The 17,885-nt window shown below is 43.2% G+C and overlaps 1 protein-coding gene across 1 annotated transcript; it reads left to right on the plus strand.

Annotated features, from left to right (window-relative positions):
- The first annotated feature begins 7,435 nt into the window (after window positions 1–7,435).
- Window positions 7,436–10,262, plus strand: LOC115130949 (TLR adapter interacting with SLC15A4 on the lysosome). The gene is made up of 2 exons (XM_029662550.2): window positions 7,436–7,629; window positions 7,806–10,262. Exon 2 carries the CDS (start codon window positions 7,808–7,810, stop codon window positions 9,002–9,004), a length of 1,197 nt encoding a protein of 398 aa, XP_029518410.2. The 5' UTR covers window positions 7,436–7,629; window positions 7,806–7,807; the 3' UTR covers window positions 9,005–10,262.
- The last annotated feature ends 7,623 nt before the right edge of the window (window positions 10,263–17,885 follow it).

Raw genomic sequence — 17,885 nt, forward strand, 5'->3', positions numbered from 1 at the left:
AAATATTCTACAGTCCAGGTGTGCAAAACTCTCAGAGACTTACCCAAAATGACTCAGCACTGTAATCACCATTAAATGTGCTTCTACAAAGTATTGACTCAGGGTTGAGAATACTTACAGTGTCACGTTCTGACCTTAGTTCCTTTGTTTTTGTCTATGGTTTACTATGGTCAGGGCGTGAGTTGGGGTGGGCAGTCTATGTTTGTTTTTCTATGTTGGGTTTTGAGTTCGGCCTAGTATGGTTCTCAATCAGAGGCAGCTGTCAATTGTTGTCCCTGATTGAGAATCATACTTGGGTAGCCTGGGTTTCACTGTTGGTTGGTGGGTGTTTGTTTTCCGTGTGAGTGTTTGGGCCACACGGTACTGTTCCGATTTTCCTTCGTTCACTTTATTGTTTTGTTTTTCAGTGTTCAGTTCGTTTCATTAAAATATTACATCACGAACACTTACCATGCTGCGCTTTGGTCCGATCCTTCTTCCACCTCTGAATGCCGTTACATACAGTTGAAGTCGGAAGGTTACATACACCTTATCCAAATACATTTAAACTCAGTTTTTCACAATTTCTGACATTTTATCCCAGTAAAAATTCCCTGTCTTAGGTCAGTTAGTATCACCACTTTATTTTAAGAATGTGAAATGTCAGAATAATAGTAGAGAGAATGATTTATTTCAGTTTTATTTCTTTAATTCCCAGTGGGTCAGAAGTTTACAGACACTAAATTAGTATTTGGTAGAATTGCTTTTAAATTGTTCAACTTGGGTCAAACATTTCGGGTAGCCTTCCACAAGCTTCCCACAATAAGTTGGGGAATTTTCCTCCTAACAGAGCTGGTGTAACTCAGTCAAGTTTGTAGGCCTTCTTGATCGCACATGCTTTTTCAGTTCTGTACAAAAATTTCTATAGGATTGATGTCAGGGCTTTGTGATGGCCACTCCAATACCTTGACTTTGTTGTCCTTAAGCCATTTTGCCACAACTTTGGAAGTATGCTTGGCGTCATTGTCCATTTGGAAGACCAATTTTTTACTTCCTTTAACTTCCTGACTGATGTCTTGAGATGTTGCTTCAATATATCCACATAATTGTACTCCTCATGATGCCATCTATTTGTAAAGTGCACTAGTCCCTCTTGCAGCAGCAAAGCACCCCCACAACATGATGCTGCCACCCTCGTGCTTCACGGTTGGGATGCTGTTCTTCGGCTTACAAGCCTCCCCCTTTAAACCTCCAAACATAACGATGGTCATTAATGGCCAAACAGTTCTATTTTTGTTTCAGCAGACCAGAGGACATTTCTCCAAAAGGTATGATCTTTGTCCCCATGTGCAGTTGCAAACCGTAGTCTGGCTTTTTTATGGTGGTTTTGGAGCAGTGGATTCTTCCTTGCTGATGGTCCTTTCAGGTTATGTTGATATCATACTTGTTTTGCTGTGGATAAAGATACTTTTGTACCTGTTTCCTCCAGTATCTTCACAAGGTCCTTTTCTGTTGTTCTGGGATTGGTTTGCACTTTTTGCACCAAAGTACAGTCATCTCTAGGAGACAGAATGTATCTCCTTCCTGTGCGGTATGACAGCTGCGTGGTCTATGGTGTTTGTACTTGTGTACTTTTGTTTGTCCTCCATGCAGATCTCCTCTAGAGCAGTGATGTTTTGGGGCTGTTGCTGGGCAACACAGACTTTCAACTCCCTCCAAAGATTTTCTATGGGGTTGAGATCTGGAGACTGACTAGGCCACTCCAGGACCTTGAAATGCTTCTTACGAGGCCACTCCTTCGTTGCCCGGGCGGTGTGTTTGGGATCATTGTCATGCTGAAAGACCCAGCCACGTTTGAGCTTCAATGCCCTTGCTGATGGAAGGAGGTTTTCACTCAAAATCTCACGATACATGACCCCATTCATTCTTTCCTTTACACGGATCAGTCGTCCTAGTCCCTTCGCAGAAAAACAGCCCCAAAGCATGATGTTTCCACCCCCATGCTTCACAGTGGTGTTCTTTGGATGCAACTCAGTATTCTTTGTCCTCCAAACACGACGAGTTGAGTTTTTACCAAAAAGTTATATTTTGGTTTCACCTGACCATATGACATTCTCCCAATCTTCTTCTGGATCATCCAAATGCTCTCTAGCAAACTTCAGACAGGCCTGGACATGTACTGGCTTAAGCAGGGGGACATGTCTGGCACTGCAGGATTTGAGTCCCTGGCGGTGTAGTGTGTTACTGATGGTAGGCTTTGTTACTTTGGTCCCAGCTCTCTGCAGGTCATTCACTAGGTCCCCCCGTGTGGTTCTGGGATTTTTGCTCACCGTTCTTGTGATAATTTTGACCCCACAGGGTGAGATCTTGCATGGAGCCCCAGATCGAGGGAGATTATCAGTGGTCTTGTATGTCTTCCATTTCCTAATAATTGCTCCCACAGTTGATTTCTTCAAACCAAGCTACTTACCTATTGCAGATTCAGTTTCCCAGCCTGGTGCAGGTCTACAATTTTGTTTATGGTGTCCTTTGACAGCTCTTTGGTCTTGGCCGTAGTGGAGTTTGGAGTGTGACTGTTTGAGGTTGTGGACAGGTGTCTTTTATACTGATAACAAGTTCAAACAGGTGCCATTAATACAGGTAACGAGTGGAGGACAGAGGAGCCTCTTAAAGAAGAAGTTACAGGTCTGTGAGAGCCAGAAATCTTGTTTGTTTGTAGGTGACCAAATACTTATTTTCCAAATTTTTCTCATTTTGTCTGTCATAGTTTAAGTGTACCTATGATATAAATTACAGGCCTCTCTCATCTTTTTAAGTGGGAGAATTTGCACAACTGGTGGCTGACTAAATACTTTTTTGCCCCACTGTATATCCATCCTGCCCTGCATTTCTAAAATCTTCGAAAGCCAAGTTAGCAAACAGATCACCGACCATTTTGAATCCCACCGTACCTTCTCCACTATGCCATCTGGTTTCCGAGCTGGTCATGGGTGCACCTCAGCCACGCTCAAGGTCCTAAACGATATCATAACCGCCATCTATAAAAGACAGTACTGTGCAGCCGTCTTCATCGACCTGGCCAAGGCTTTCGACCTGGCCAAGGCTTGACTGCCTTGCCTGGTTCACCACCTACTTCTCAGATAGAGTTCAGTGTGTCAAATCGGAGGGCATGTTGTCTGGACCTCTGGCAGTGTCTATGGGGGTTTCACAGGCTTCAATTCTCGGGCCGATTCTTTTCTCTGTATGTATCAATGATGTCGCTCTTGCTGCTGATGATTCTCTGGTCCACCTCTACGCAGACAACACCATTCTGTATACATCTGGCCCTTCTTTGGACACTGTTAACAAACCTCCAAATGAGCTTCAATGCCATACAACACTCCTTCCGTGGCATCCAACTGCTTTTAAATGCTAGTAAAACTAAATACATGCTCTTCAACCGATCGCTGCCCGCACCTGCCCACCCGACTAGCATCCCTACTCTGGATGGTTCTGACTTAGAATATGTGGACAACTACAAATACCTAGATTTCTGGTTAGACTCTATACTCTCCTTCTAGACTCACATTAAGCATTTCCAATCCAAAATGAAATCTATAATCGGCTTCCTTTTTCGCTACAAAGCTTCCTTCACTCATGCTGCCAAACATACCCTCGTAAAGCTGACTATCCTACCGATCCTTGATCCTTAGCTTCCAACACTCTCTCAGCAAACTGGATGTAGTCTATCACAGTGCCATCCGTTTTGTCACCAAAGCCCCATATACTACCCACCATTGCGACTTGTATGCTCTCGTTTGCTGGCCCTCACTACATATTCATCGCCAAACCCACTGGCTCCAGGTCATCTATAAGTATTTTCTAGGTATCTCAGATCACTGGTCACCATAGCAACACCCACCCGTAGCACGAGCTCCAGCAGGTATATTTCACTGGTCATCCCCAAAGCCAACACTTCCTTCCAGTTCTCTGGTGCCAATGACTGGTGCAAAAATCACTAAAGCGGGAGTCCCTAACTTTAAGCATCAGCTGTTAGAGCAGTTTACCTATCACTGTACCTATACACAGCCCGTCTGTAAATAGCACACCCAACTACATCATCCCTATATTGTTATTTATCCTCTTGCTCTCTTTGTACCCCAGTATCTCTACTTGCACATCATCATCTGCACATCTATCACTCCAGTGTTAATGCTAAATTGTAATTATTTCACCTCTATGGTCTATTTATTGCCTTACCTCCCTACTCTTCTCCATTTGCACATACTGTACATAGATGTTTCTATTGTGTTTTTAACTGTACGTTTATTTATGTGTAACTCTGTGTTGTTTTTTGTCACACTGCTTTGCTGGCCTACCTGGTTAAATAAAGGTACAATAAAATATGTTGAATAAGTCAAGGGGTAGGAATATTTTCTGAAAGCACTGTATTTGTTTCCCCTTTCATCTGTGTCTGGTGTTAGCTAGTTACAGGCTAGCTAGGTTTTCAGCCATGGAACAAATAGGGAGAAAGGGTCATTTAAAACGCCGAAGCAGTTGTTATGTCAACACATCCTACAGTGCTGCTGTGAACCGCAGTACAAAAGACAAGCCAAATGGGAGATGTTTAACCTTTCTAGGGCAGGCGTTCCGCTAGCGGAACCCCTTGAAAACATTCCGCTGAAAAGGCAGCGCGCGAAAAATATCATTTAGAAATATGTAACTTTCACACATTAACAAGTCCAATACAGCAAATGAAAGATAAACTTCTAGTTAATCTACCCATCGTGTCCGATTTCAAAAACGCTTTACAGCGAAAGCACAACATATGTTAGGTCAGAGCCAAGTCAAATAAACACAGCCATTTTTCCAGTCAAAGATAGGAGTCACAAAAAGCAGAAATATAGATGAAATTAATCACTAACCTTTGATGATCTTCATCAGATGACACTCATAGGACATCATGTTACACAATACATGTATGTTTTGTTCGATAATGTGCATATTTATTTCCAAAAATCTCAGTTTACATTGACGCGTTACGTGCAGTAATGTTTTGATTCCAAAACATCCGGTAACTTTACAGAAATACTCATAATAAACATTGATAAAAGATACAAGCGTTATTCACAGAATTAAAGATAGACTTCTCCTTAATGCAACGGCTGTGCCAGATTTCACATTTGTTTTACGGAGAAATCATAATCTGAGTACGGCGCTCAGAGCCCAATCCAGCCAAAGAAATATCTGCCATTTTGGAAGTCAACAGAAGTTAGAAATAACATTATAAATATTCACTTACCTTTGATGATCTTCATCAGAAGGCACTCCCAGGAATCGCAGGTCAAACATAAATTACTGATTTGTTCCATAACGTTCCATAAAGTCCATAATTTATCTCCAAATAGCCACTTGTTGTTAGCGTGTTCAGCCCAGTAATCCATCTTCATGAGGCGCGAGCACTACGTCCAGACAAAAACTCGAAATGTTCCGTTACAGGTCATAGAAACAAGTCAAACGATGTATGGAATCAATCTTTAGGATCTTTTTTTAACATAAATCATCAATAAGGTTCCAACAGGAGAATTCCATTGTCTGAAGAAAAGCACTGGAACGAGAGCTAACTCTGTCGGGACCGCGCATCACGAGCCTGAGACACTCTACCAGACCCATGACTCATTCAGCTCCCACTCCCCCCTCCTTTATAGCAGAAGTCTGAAAGAAGTTTCCAAAGATGGTTGACATCTAGTGGAAGCCTTAGGAAGTGCAACTTGATCCCATAGACACTGTGTATATGATAGGCCAAGCTTTGAAAAACTACAAACCTCAGATTTCCCACTTCCTGGTTGGATTTTTCTCAGGTTTTCCCCTGCCATATGGGTTCTGTTATACTCACAGACATCATTCAAACAGTTTTAGAAACTTCAGAGTGTTTTCTATCCAATACGAATAATAACATGCATATATTAGCATCTGGGACAGAGTAGGAGGCAGTTCACTCTGGGCACGCTATTCATCCAAAAGTGAAAATGCTGCCCCCTATCCCAAAAAGGATTTTTAAAAAACAATTGACACCATTAATGCATTTGCAATGTTGTTTGAGTTGCTCCAAATAGATGAATTTACTAGAACACTGCATCCAAGTTTCTTGACACAGGCGTTTCAAAGAGCTGTCAGTCAAGGTGAACTCATTAATATAAGCTCACTGAAAACAGCCTGTTTTTTCAAACTTCCATGTAGTTTTTTCAAATACTTTGAGCATTTCTATCCCCCTAAAATATTATGGGTGACATTTCATTCACTCAAAAGGCTATTTTCCATGGGAATCAGAATGCCTGTTCGGGACCTTTAATGATAACATTTGCCTCCAGTAGGAAAACGCTTGGTGAGGTCCATAGGATTGAAAATGAACGAATGTCACTAACAAATACCGTCGTGGGTGGCAACTACAATTCAGTCGAAAGGCAAGTCACTCTGGTAAATAAAGCTTTACAATAAGCAGTGTGTGAATTTAACACTGTTCCAGTGTCTGTACAGGTCCACACTTTCAGTGTTAATTTAATAAATTACGGATTACACTATGCATAATATCTGTCTAAATATCCCCTCCAAATAAATCATTAAGGTGACTGTGGTGTCATGTTTCAGGCCCTGTGAACACCATTGTTGCGCTGGTTCTCTGCTGGCCAACAGACGCAAGGCGAAGATCTGCAATCTGCATTGACTCATCTATTGACTAAGGAGCCCTAGACTGGAGAGTGAACACAAGAAAACGACCCCCCTCCCACCTCTACTCTGCAAATCTTTTCATGACCGCAATAGAACTATACAGTATATAGATTGTAGACTGAGGGATCCCCCAACACATTAATTGATTCCCTTATCAGATAGGCTCAACCCTCCATGGGCACCTATGGTTACACAATGTGTCAGAGTGGACCTGACTATGCAGGGTCTGGTTTCTAGCATAACACTGAGCTGCCCAAAGTCTTGGGTTTCAAACAGGAAATGATGAGTTGTGGTTGCATGACCACAGGCTGGAGCGTGAGGCCACACTTCCCTTTCTGTCACCTGTAAACAGACCAGACGCTTGGGCAGGGCCACACACACACACACACACACACACACACACACACACACACACACACACACACACACACACACACACACACACACACACACACACACACACACACACACACACTTTCTGTCAGTTTGAGACAAGGTGAAAGGGAGAGTCCAATTTATATTTGTTTGGCTTAGTGTGAAGTTTCTTTCTCCTTAAATCAATCTTTCCTTCCTCTTTTAAACCCCTCACCTGTGCTTTCCTTCCTCTTTTAAACCCCTGTGCTTTTTTCAGTGGAAAACAAAACTGTATTGTTTCATGTTCAGGACATTGACAGATGCTATGATGGAGGATATGGAAGACAGCCCTCTCACTTCCTCTTGGTCTTGTATAAAGCTTAAAGCAATGGTAACTACACTTGTCACAACCACTCACTCACACTGCTCCATGGTACTGCACTGGCTTGGTACAATAGACCTGAAGACACTGACATGAATAGAGCGAGGAGAGGAGCACACATCCAACTCAGAGCAACAGTTGGTGGACTGCATGACTGCTTGAAGAGTGTTGCGTCATTTGACGTGTTGCATCGTTTGAATTTGAAGGTAAGGAGTCAAAACAAAAATGCATATTTCTACCCAGTGTATGAATACATTGTAAAATATAAACAAATATATTCAAAAGGGATTCAAAGACAATCTGCTGTAAACTGACCAAAGACAGTTTATCCACAAGCTGCTGTAAACTGACCAAACGGCTCTATATGTGTGTTCCTTTCCAGCCATGCTGTGTGAGAGCATACTATGGAGCATGACCTACTGTAGTGACCAGGAGAGACTGGACCCTCTCCCCCCTGTGATAGAGCCCCCCACGAGTATTGTGAGGCCTGGCTCACAGCAGGTTAAAGCCGCCCCGCTCTTCACACTCCAGGCCTCTCCAGACCAGCCAAGCAGAAAGGGCCACTCCATCCTGCCTAGAGTGGCCCAAGACCAGAGGCCCTCCCGGGTGAATGCCCAAATCCATCCCCAGGGTTCCTCTCTACAGCAGGCCTTGCATTCCCAGAGGCCCCATCCTGGCAGACACATTTCCCCAGAGATGGAGATCCCTGGGCAGGCTCGTTCTGGTGGCGACGTCCCTTTCCTGGTGCCCTCTTCCTGCCAGAGCATCTGTCAGAACTACAGCGACCTCCACATCGGGGGGGACCAGGTGCTGCCTCTTTCAGATCACGATGGGGAGCTCCTGCCCTGCAGCGATACCCAGGCCGACGGCCCCTTCCTCTATTCCTGTGACGTCCTCCCAGCCGCAGATGACTCTCCCCCAGATCGGGCCTCTGAAGACAGGCCACTGCGTCCTCTCCAGGGGGGCTCAGGCTTGGGATCCTCCCGCTGGAGGGCGGGGAGCGGCCGCGACCAGAGCTTCCTCCTCCAGGGGTGTGAGGGGCCCCTCTCCAACTCACTGCTCAACCGCTACCTGGAGCACAAGCTACTGGACCTGTACCAGCAGTACATGCTGGAGAGCATGGCCCGGGAAGGGGGTTGTAATGAGGGTTTCCCCAGCCACCTGCTGGCTTCAGAGTTGCTTCTTACCAGCCTGGATCAGATCACGTTGCAGCTGAGCCGTGAGGGCCACCTAGAAGCAGGCCGGGCCAAAGACATGGTGCTCAGCTGCCTGCTGAGGGTGGCCAGCGGCCTGCAGTCCAGTGAGATTAGTACTCCCCTGCTCCAGATCTCAACTGACCTGCAGCTCCCCACTGCTACTGCTGCTGCTGCTACTGCTGCTGCTGCTACTGCTGCTGCTACTGTTACTACTGCTGTTACTGCTGCTACTACTACTGTTGCTGTTACTGCTGCTACTGTTACTACTGCTACTGTTGCTGCTGCTTCTACTTCTACTATTACTGCTGCTGGTGCTGGGGGCCTAGGAGTACCTCAGGGACCGCTCAACTTCACCACTGACCCCCCAGTTAAAGACATCCTTTGACCCCTGACCCCTGAAACAACTGCACTCAGAAACCGTCTTGTTACTGAGGTCCAACCAACTTGACTCAGCTCTCCTCCAGTACTAGACAGTTTCACTGTCCCCCTAGTTTAAAAAAACAGCCTCTGAACAGGGAAGGACCAGGAGGGAGTGTGTGCAGCAGCTATGTTTTTAACCCTAATGGAAAATGTAAATTGTTGCTACCTTACCTACTTTGGTATTACCTTCACTCAGACTCTGTCTATCCTCTCAGTTCCCCCTACACACCGTTCTCTTATGATGAAACGAAACAGCTGTCAAATAGCTGCAGTGATATTATATCGATATTGAGGTGGAAACGCAGTGGTGGAGAGTGAAGACGTCTGTACTGTTGTCATGTTTTCATGAAGAGAACATGACCTTCTATCTAATGTTTTTATCTGTTTTTTTTGTCTGTGAAAAATCAATAAATATGTTGATCACACAAATGTCAGTTACTCTGATACGGATCCCACTACAGTGGATCGTGCCCAATACATTATCATAACAGTAGCGTACACTAAATGTAGTCCTGTGGTGATATAACATTTGAGTGGTCAAAGCGTTGGCGCAAACACTCAAATTGCTTCATTGAATGTCCAGGTAGATCTCACAACCATCTAGATAAGTTTGAGGTAGTTTTATGCGCCATAGACAGTAGCTGAGTTGTGAAGTGTGCTCTGTCTTTTGTAATTTTTCAAGCAACCACAAGAGGGGAGCCGAGAGTTGTATCTCTGCAGAACACCGCAGGAAGGCAGGCACAATCTCCTTCTGCCACATTTTTATTTCTTTGTCTCATGTTTCCTCTCTCTCTCTCTCTCTCTCTCTCTCTCTCTCTCTCTCTCTCTCTCTGTCCTGTCCTAACCCTCTCCTTGAACCCATCCAGCTAATGGGTTGTTATTTTCCACTCCCTGTTGTCTACTGCCAATGATGTTATCACAACTAAGTCTTAAATCTATTGTACAGGCCACACAAAACTTTCCTGTGTGAGTGTGCATGCGTGTGTATATGTGTTTAACTTTACATATATGTGTGTGTGTGTGTGTGTGTGTGTGTGTGTGTGTGTGTGTGTGTGTGTGTGTGTGTGTGTGTGTGTGTGTGTGTATCTGTACAGTACCAGTCAAACGTTTGGACACACCTACTCATTCAAGGGTTTTCCTTATTTTTATAAGAATTTGTTCTTAACTGACTTGCCTAGTTAAATAAAGGTAAAATAAAAAATAAAAAGCCCTTACACAGCCTGGAGGTGTGTTCTGGGTCATCACTGAAAAACAAATGATAGTCCCACTAAGCACAAACCAGATGGGATGGCGTATCGCTGCAGAACACTTATTGGTGTCCTTTAGTAGTGGTTTCTTTGCAGCAATTCAAACATTAAGGCCTGATTCACTCAGTCTCCTCTAAACAGTTGATGTTGAGATGTGTCTTTTACTTGAACTCTGTGAAGCATTCATTTGGGCTGCAATTTCTGAGGCTGGTAACTCTAATGAACTTATCCTCTACAGCAGAGGTAACTCTGGGTCTTCCTTTCCTGTGGCGGTCCTCACGAGAGCCAGTTTCATCATAGCGCTTGATGGTTTTTGCGACTGCACTTGAAGAAACGTCCAAAGTTTTTGAAATGTTCCGTATTGACTGACCTTCATCTATTAAAGTAATGATGGACTGTCGTTTCTCTTTGCTTATTTGAGCTGTTCTTGCCATAATATGGCAAGTCTTTTACCAAATAGAGCTATCTTCTGTATACCACCTCTATCTTGTCACAACACAACTGATTGGCTCAAACGCATTAAGAAGGAAAGAAATTCCACAAATTAACTTTTAACAAGGCACACCTGTTAATTGAAATGCATTCCAGGTGACTACCTCAAGAAGCTGGTTGAGAGAATGCCAAGAGTATGCAAAGCTGTCATTTAAGTAAAGGGCGGCTACTTTGAAGAATCTCAAATATAAAACATATTCTGATTTGTTTAACACTTTTTTTTTTGTGTTATTTCATAGGTGTGTCCAAAATGTAGTACTGTATGTACTGTATGACTGGTACTGTATGTATGTCTGTGTGAGTAGATGTACATGTTTGTGTGAAATTCTACATGTGTGTGTAGTTGTACCTGTGTATGTGTGTGTCTATGCTTCTGCTGCCTCTACAAAGCCTGAGACTTATGTAAAGATAAGAATCTATGCTCACCGTGGTTTTATTTTAGGGACAGCTGCTGACACGTCCACATGAACAAAATTAAAAACAAAACCAGCTACGCTTTGAACATCAGTGGGACTCAACTCCATTGCTGTTTCCTTCGATTTGAAGGAACCATTTGCACAATTTTGTCTCAGCGCAGCAGTGGCCGTCTGAGCCAGTGTTTGATCAGCTTCGATGTTTCCTGTCCAAACACACAGCAACTGGAGGGAACTGTGTTTACAAAGCGGAGCTCTGCAGTCAAGGCCTGTGTGAAGTCTCAAGGCCGTGGAGACACATGTTTAGTATTTCTGCTTTTATCTGGCTCCATCAGCCTAGGTATGAGTATAAACAACCTAGTCCGGTCAGACATAAACAAAAACACACACGTAAATATGATTCGCACACACTCACGCACACGAAAGTACGCACACACACACGCCGCACTTCCAGTCCCCACAGTGTGAGCATATTCAAACAAACTGATTTCCAGAGACCTTGAAAGACAGAATGAAAAACAGGCCTGTTTTTTTCCAACTGAGGTTTGGGATAGTAGAGATGGCTGAATGCAAGGCTTTAACACTACAAGACCTAGTGGGCTTGTACATAAAACCCTACCACTCCATTGCATTTCAAACTTGTAGGCTTGTATTGCCAGAGAGATCAAAAACACACAAAGAAATCTACATATTTTAGCAATGTCTTTACCTGACCAGGTAACAACCAAAATATTATGTCGTAAATAAAACAGATTTACCTGGTTGTAATATGCTTAACTGATAGCTCTTAAACTAGACTTTTACCAGAAAAATACATCTCATGTCAAATTTGACTCATTGGGATTTAGCAACCTTTGCGGTTTTCTGCTTGAGTGACATACAGAGTATCAGGCATCCATCAAATCTTTATTCATTTGTTTTATGAACTAAACCAAAGCAAATGTCAGGATGCTAAGTTTGATGAATAACCTCCATAGAGGAAACCTTGATCTTTACTTTGTGTTTGGCTCACAGAAAGCAGACAGTCTGATGTCCCAGTGAACGAGAAGAAACCACAAAAGGAGAGCGGGACTGAAAAGGAAAATGAAGGACAAGGTGAGGACAATTCAAAAAGAGAAATAAACTTCTGCTCTGACGAAACAGTGGCGCAGTGAAGCTATCAGTCGGGGCTGAATAGGAGCTCTGGAGTGTCTTTCAGGGGTTCATAAAGTAATTTCCGGGACACAAAGAGCTTTTAACACAGAGGTCGAGAGAGGCAAGGACGCAGGATTTCATCACACACAAGGCCGCTGTGATTCTTGTCACTGGCGCAGGCTTTGTGCCTTTCTCCGCTGTCACTTTTTTCCTCTAGAACGAAACCTTCATAAAATGTTGTCTGGTTAATTGTCAGGTTGATGTGTGTGTAGTCTGTATAATGAGAGAAAACCTTATTGTGTCCCTGCTGAAATAGACCAGTATAGGCTGGGGACCAGCCGCCGTTGTGTTTTTGCTGGTAACCAGCCGCCGTTGTGCTTTCACCAGTGACCAGCCTTCACTGTGTTTTCGCTGATGACCATCCTTTGTTGTGTTTTTGCTGGTGTCCAGCCTTCGCTGTGTTTTGGACATTGGTCACCAGCCTGGCATATGCTGGTCACTAGCAAAACCAGCATCAAGTCACATTGTGCTGGCTTGCAAAAGGATTTTGAAATCTTATTGGAATCCAACATGGTTGGGGATATCCAACAATTGGAACTTTTATTCACCTACAATATGCAATCAGAATGACTGCCAGTGCTAGAAATGAGACTACCTGAATCAATCAATGTATATTCAAAAACACAGATATTGAAGCAGACTGCGCTGACCAACTAGCAAGTGTCTTCACTGACATTTTCAACCTCTCTCTGTCCGAGTCTTTAATACCAACATGTTTTAAGCAGACCACCATAGTGCCTGTGTCCAAGAACACTAAGGTAACCTACCTAAATGACTACTGACCCGTAGCACTCACGTCTGGAGCCATGAAGTGCTTTGAAAGGCTGGTCATGGCTCACATCAACATCCCAGAAACCCTAGTACCACTCCAATTTGCATACTGCCCCAACAGATCCACGGATGATGTAATCTCTATTGACCTCCACACTGCCCTTTCACACCTGGACAAAAGGAACACCTATGTGAGAATGCTATTCATTGACTACAGCTCAGCGTTCAGCACCATAGTGCCCTCAAATCTCATCACTAAGCTAAGGACCCTGGGACTAAACACCTCCCTCTGCAACTGGATGCTGGACTTCCTAACGGGCCCATTGACACAACAGTGTTGGGCCTGATCACCAACAACAATGAGACAGCCTATAGGGAGGAGGTCAGAGACCTGGCCGTGTGGTGCCAGGACAACAACCTCTCCCTCAACGTGATCAAGACAAACAAGATGAATGTGGACTACAGAATAGGAGGACCGAGCATGCCCCCATTTTCATCGACGGGGCTGCAGTGGAGCAGGTTGAGAGCTTCAAGTTCCTTGGTGTCCACATCACCAACAAACTAACATGGTCCAAGCACACCATGACAGTCGTGAAGCGGACACGACAAAACCTATTTCCCCTCAGGAGACTGAAAAGATTTGTCATGGGTCCTCAGATCCTCAAAAGGTTTTACAGCTGCACCATCGAGAGCATCCTGACTGGTTGCATCATTGCCTGGTATGGCAACTGCTCGGCCTCCGACCGCAAGGCACTACAGACGGTGCTAACGGCCCAGTACATCACTGGGGCCAAGCTTCCTGCCATCCAGGACCTCTATAACAGGCTGTGTCAGAGGAAACCCCTGAAAATTGTCAGACTCCCAGACACCATAATCATAGACTGTTCTCTCTGCTACCACACGGCAAGCGGTACCGGAGCACCAAGTCTAGGTCCAAGAGTCTTCTAAACAGCTTCTACCCCCAAGTCATAAGACTCCTGAACATTTAGTCAAATGGCTACCCAGACTATTCACATTGCCCCCCCCCTCCCCTCTCCTCTCCACACCACTGCCACTCTCTGTTGTCATCTGTGCATAGTCACTTTAATTAACTCTATCTACATGTACATACTACCTCAACTAACCTGTGCCCCCGCACATTGACTCTATACTGGCACCCCCCTGTATATATTGTTATTTTCTACTGCTCCTCTTTAATTACTTTTATCTCTTATTTTTATCCATACATTTTGAAACTGCACTGTCGGTTAGGGGTTCGTAAGTAAGCATTTCACTGTGACGCATGTGACTAATACAATTTGATTTGATTTGATTTTACATTTTTTAAATCTAACTGTACTAGAGCATACTGGGAAATATGATAAGGATGAGCATGGTTTTGCAGACCAGCTTGACCAGCTAGACCAGTTGTATTCAACTCTTTCCTTAAGAGGTCCGGAGCCTGCTAGTTTTCTGTTCTACCTGATAATGAATTACACACACCAGGTGTCCCAGGTCTAAATCAGGTTGTGATGAGAGGGAACAATGAAAATCGCAGTGGAGCTGAGTTTGACGGAGCTAGACCATGCTGGACCAGCATACACTCTAGAACAAAGTGCTTCTTGAGGGGTTCTTTGTGTAAAAAAATATTGGGGGGCATATCAGGAAGGGTCCTTTACTGCTGTGATGGTTGTGTAGAACCATCCTGTTCTTTCCCTTTTTACTATGTTTTCCTTTTATGCCATGAAACGCTACAGTGTTAAATGAGTTCCTGTAATTGTATGGTACACTACAGGCTACTGGTTGCAGTGAAAGTAAGGTAAACAACAACAAGTAACTGAATTTTTATAACTGAATGAATGTGTTATTGCTGTAAAAGGACAGTATGCTGCTGAATGCTGGTTACTTGAGACTATACTCTCACATGAGATTTGAACTCACAACATCTTGGTTGCTAATGACCTGAACTTCCTGCTACGCTACCAGGTCTGTGGGCATGACAGAGATTGGCCACAGATTTAATGGCAAGAATACAGTTCTGCACTTTTTCTATCCAATATTTTGAACATAAGCTACAATTATCACTGCGCTTTGAAATGTAGGTGGGGGCAATGTACCAGTGGGGATCATTAGCATATTTTGTGGCATGGTCCAATTTATGAGTATTTGTGCCAAACATCAGTTGAAGTGTTGTACCAGTTTAAGTGGTTGATGATTATGTGGCTGATGGTTATGTTGTTAGAGGCTGAGCATGTCTTTTAACATGGTTAGTTTTGCAATCTGTAACTTAATGTAAGTTATTTGCCTTGAAGTTGTGGTGAATATTGCGTTATTGAATTAGGAACCAGCTGTCAGTAGGTTATTGTAAAATTCACAGTAACTTAATAGCCACTAGCTGTTTTTTACGTGCTATTAACTCACTGGCAACTAGCTGTCAGTAGGTTATTGTAAAATTCACAGTAACTTAATAGCCACTAGCTGTTTTTTACGTGCTATTAACTCACTGGCAACTAGCTGTCAGTAGGTTATTGTAAAATTCACAGTAACTTAATAGCCACTAGCTGTTTTTACGTGCTATTAACTCACTGGCAACTAGCTGTCAGTAGGTTATTGTAAAATTCACAGTAACTTAATAGCCACTAGCTGTTCACAGTAACTTAATAGCCACTAGCTGTTTTTTACGTGCTATTAACTCACTGGCAACTAGCTGTCAGTAGGTTATTGTAAAATTCACAGTAACTTAATAGCCACTAGCTGTTTTTTACGTGCTATTAACTCACTGGCAACTAGCTGTCAGTAGGTTATTGTAAAATTCACAGTAACTTAATAGCCACTAGCTGTTTTTTACGTGCTATTAACTCACTGGCAACTAGCTGTCAGTAGGTTATTGTAAAACTCACAGTAACTTAATAGCCACTAGCTGTTTTTTACGTGCTATTAACTCACTGGCAACTAGCTGCCAGTAGCTTACTGTACCTTTAATTATATTTTCTTATTACAGGAAAGCTTACAACATTGGGTGATAACGATTAAGCATTCTTTGTTGTGAGCAGACCCAGCCTCATCTGGCCTCAATCTCTGGATTGGCAGCAATTTGACTTTAGTGCCACAGCCTCAAGTCAGTGAGCATGACAGAGATCAGCCACAGTAAGTTACTGTGAATTTTACATTAACTACTTGCAGCAAGCTGACAGTTAGTTATTGAAAATGACATGATTATGAACTTCCCAATGACCAACTGCCATTAAGTTACTGGAAAATGCACAGTAACCTCAATCTCTAAAATTCTGTAGCTCGACCACCTTCCGCCTTCCACCGCAGATGCGGAAGGCTGGCATAGACACACGCCATGAAAAAAGACAGATATCGAGCTTTAACTGATGGATTTTGATGGGCATTTTTTTATGATGTTACTTAGACTGATGCATGGTTGCGTCAACAGACTCTTAAGCAGTACAGCTCTTGATTGTCACAAGCTCTTACAAAGGTCATTTTATTTGGTTGTACTTAAGTCAATACAAACTCACATTGCAATTGAGAAAGATGTATCATTCAAAATGTTCAATAAACAATAGAGCATTAAATCAATAAATAATCAAAGCAAACTACAGTAGGCAGATCAAATGAAAGTAGGAGCAATGCGGCAGCAAGGCTGGAGGCTGGAGACTGGAGGCTGGAGGGAACAAACAACTTTCTAGCAACAGAAAGCATTCATATACTGGCAATCTCTGAAACTCACTTAGACAATTCCTTTGATGATACTGTAGTTGCAATATATGGTTAGAACATCTACAGAAGAGACAGGAATGCCAATGGAGGATGTATTGCTGTTTATATTTTGAGTCATATTCTTGTAAATCTCTGAGAGGATCTTGTGTAAAACACTGTTGAAGTACAGTAATATGGCTACAGGTTCACCTGCCTCACGTAAAGCCTATTCTTGTGGGAAGTTGCTATAGACCACCAAGTTCTAACGGTCAGTATCTGGATATTATGTGTGAAATTCTTGATAATATATGTGATATCAACAGAGAGGTATATTTTATTGGTGACCTAAATATTGACTGTCTTTCATCAAATTTAAGCCACTCAAGCTGTCCACAGAAAAAGCTTCAAACTGTAACCAGAGCCTGCAACCTGGTCCAGGTTATCAGTCAACCTACCAGGGTATAAAATAAATGAAATCACCACTTTTATTGACAACATGTTCACCAATCCTGTAGAAATCTGCTCTAAAGAAGTACCGACACCCATCAGATATAGTGATCATAATATAATAACCATATCTATGAAAACCAAAGTTCCAAAGACTGGACCTAAAATAGAGTATAAGCGATCATACAAGAGATTTTGCAATGATTCCTATGTTGAACATGTGAAAAAATATTTGTTGGTCTGATGTGTGTAATGAGGACCATCCTGACGCTGCACTTAAAGTATGTCGCATGTGCTTCCTCTCCGGCCTCTAGGTCACCAGGCTGCTCGTTATGGCGCACACCTGTCACCATCGTTACGCACACCTGCGCGTCGTCAGACTCACCTGGACTCCATCACTTCCCTGATTACCTTCCCTGTATATGTCACTTCCTTTGGTTCTTTTCGCAGGTGTTATTGTTTCGGTTTCATGTCTGTGTGCAGTTAGTGGTTCATGTCTGTGTGCTGTTAGTGGTTCATGTCTGTGTGCTGTTAGTGGTTCATGTCTGTGTGCTGTTAGTGGTTCATGTCTGTGTGCTGTTAGTGGTTCATGTCT

This window comes from Oncorhynchus nerka, linkage group LG1 (genome assembly GCF_034236695.1).
Source record: "Oncorhynchus nerka isolate Pitt River linkage group LG1, Oner_Uvic_2.0, whole genome shotgun sequence".
Taxonomy (NCBI): Eukaryota; Metazoa; Chordata; class Actinopteri; order Salmoniformes; family Salmonidae; genus Oncorhynchus; species Oncorhynchus nerka.

What these genes read in the sequence shown, in the direction of transcription:
- LOC115130949 (XM_029662550.2), top strand. Translation starts at nt 7,808, where the DNA reads ATGCTGTGTGAGAGCATACTATGGAGCATGACCTACTGTAGTGACCAG.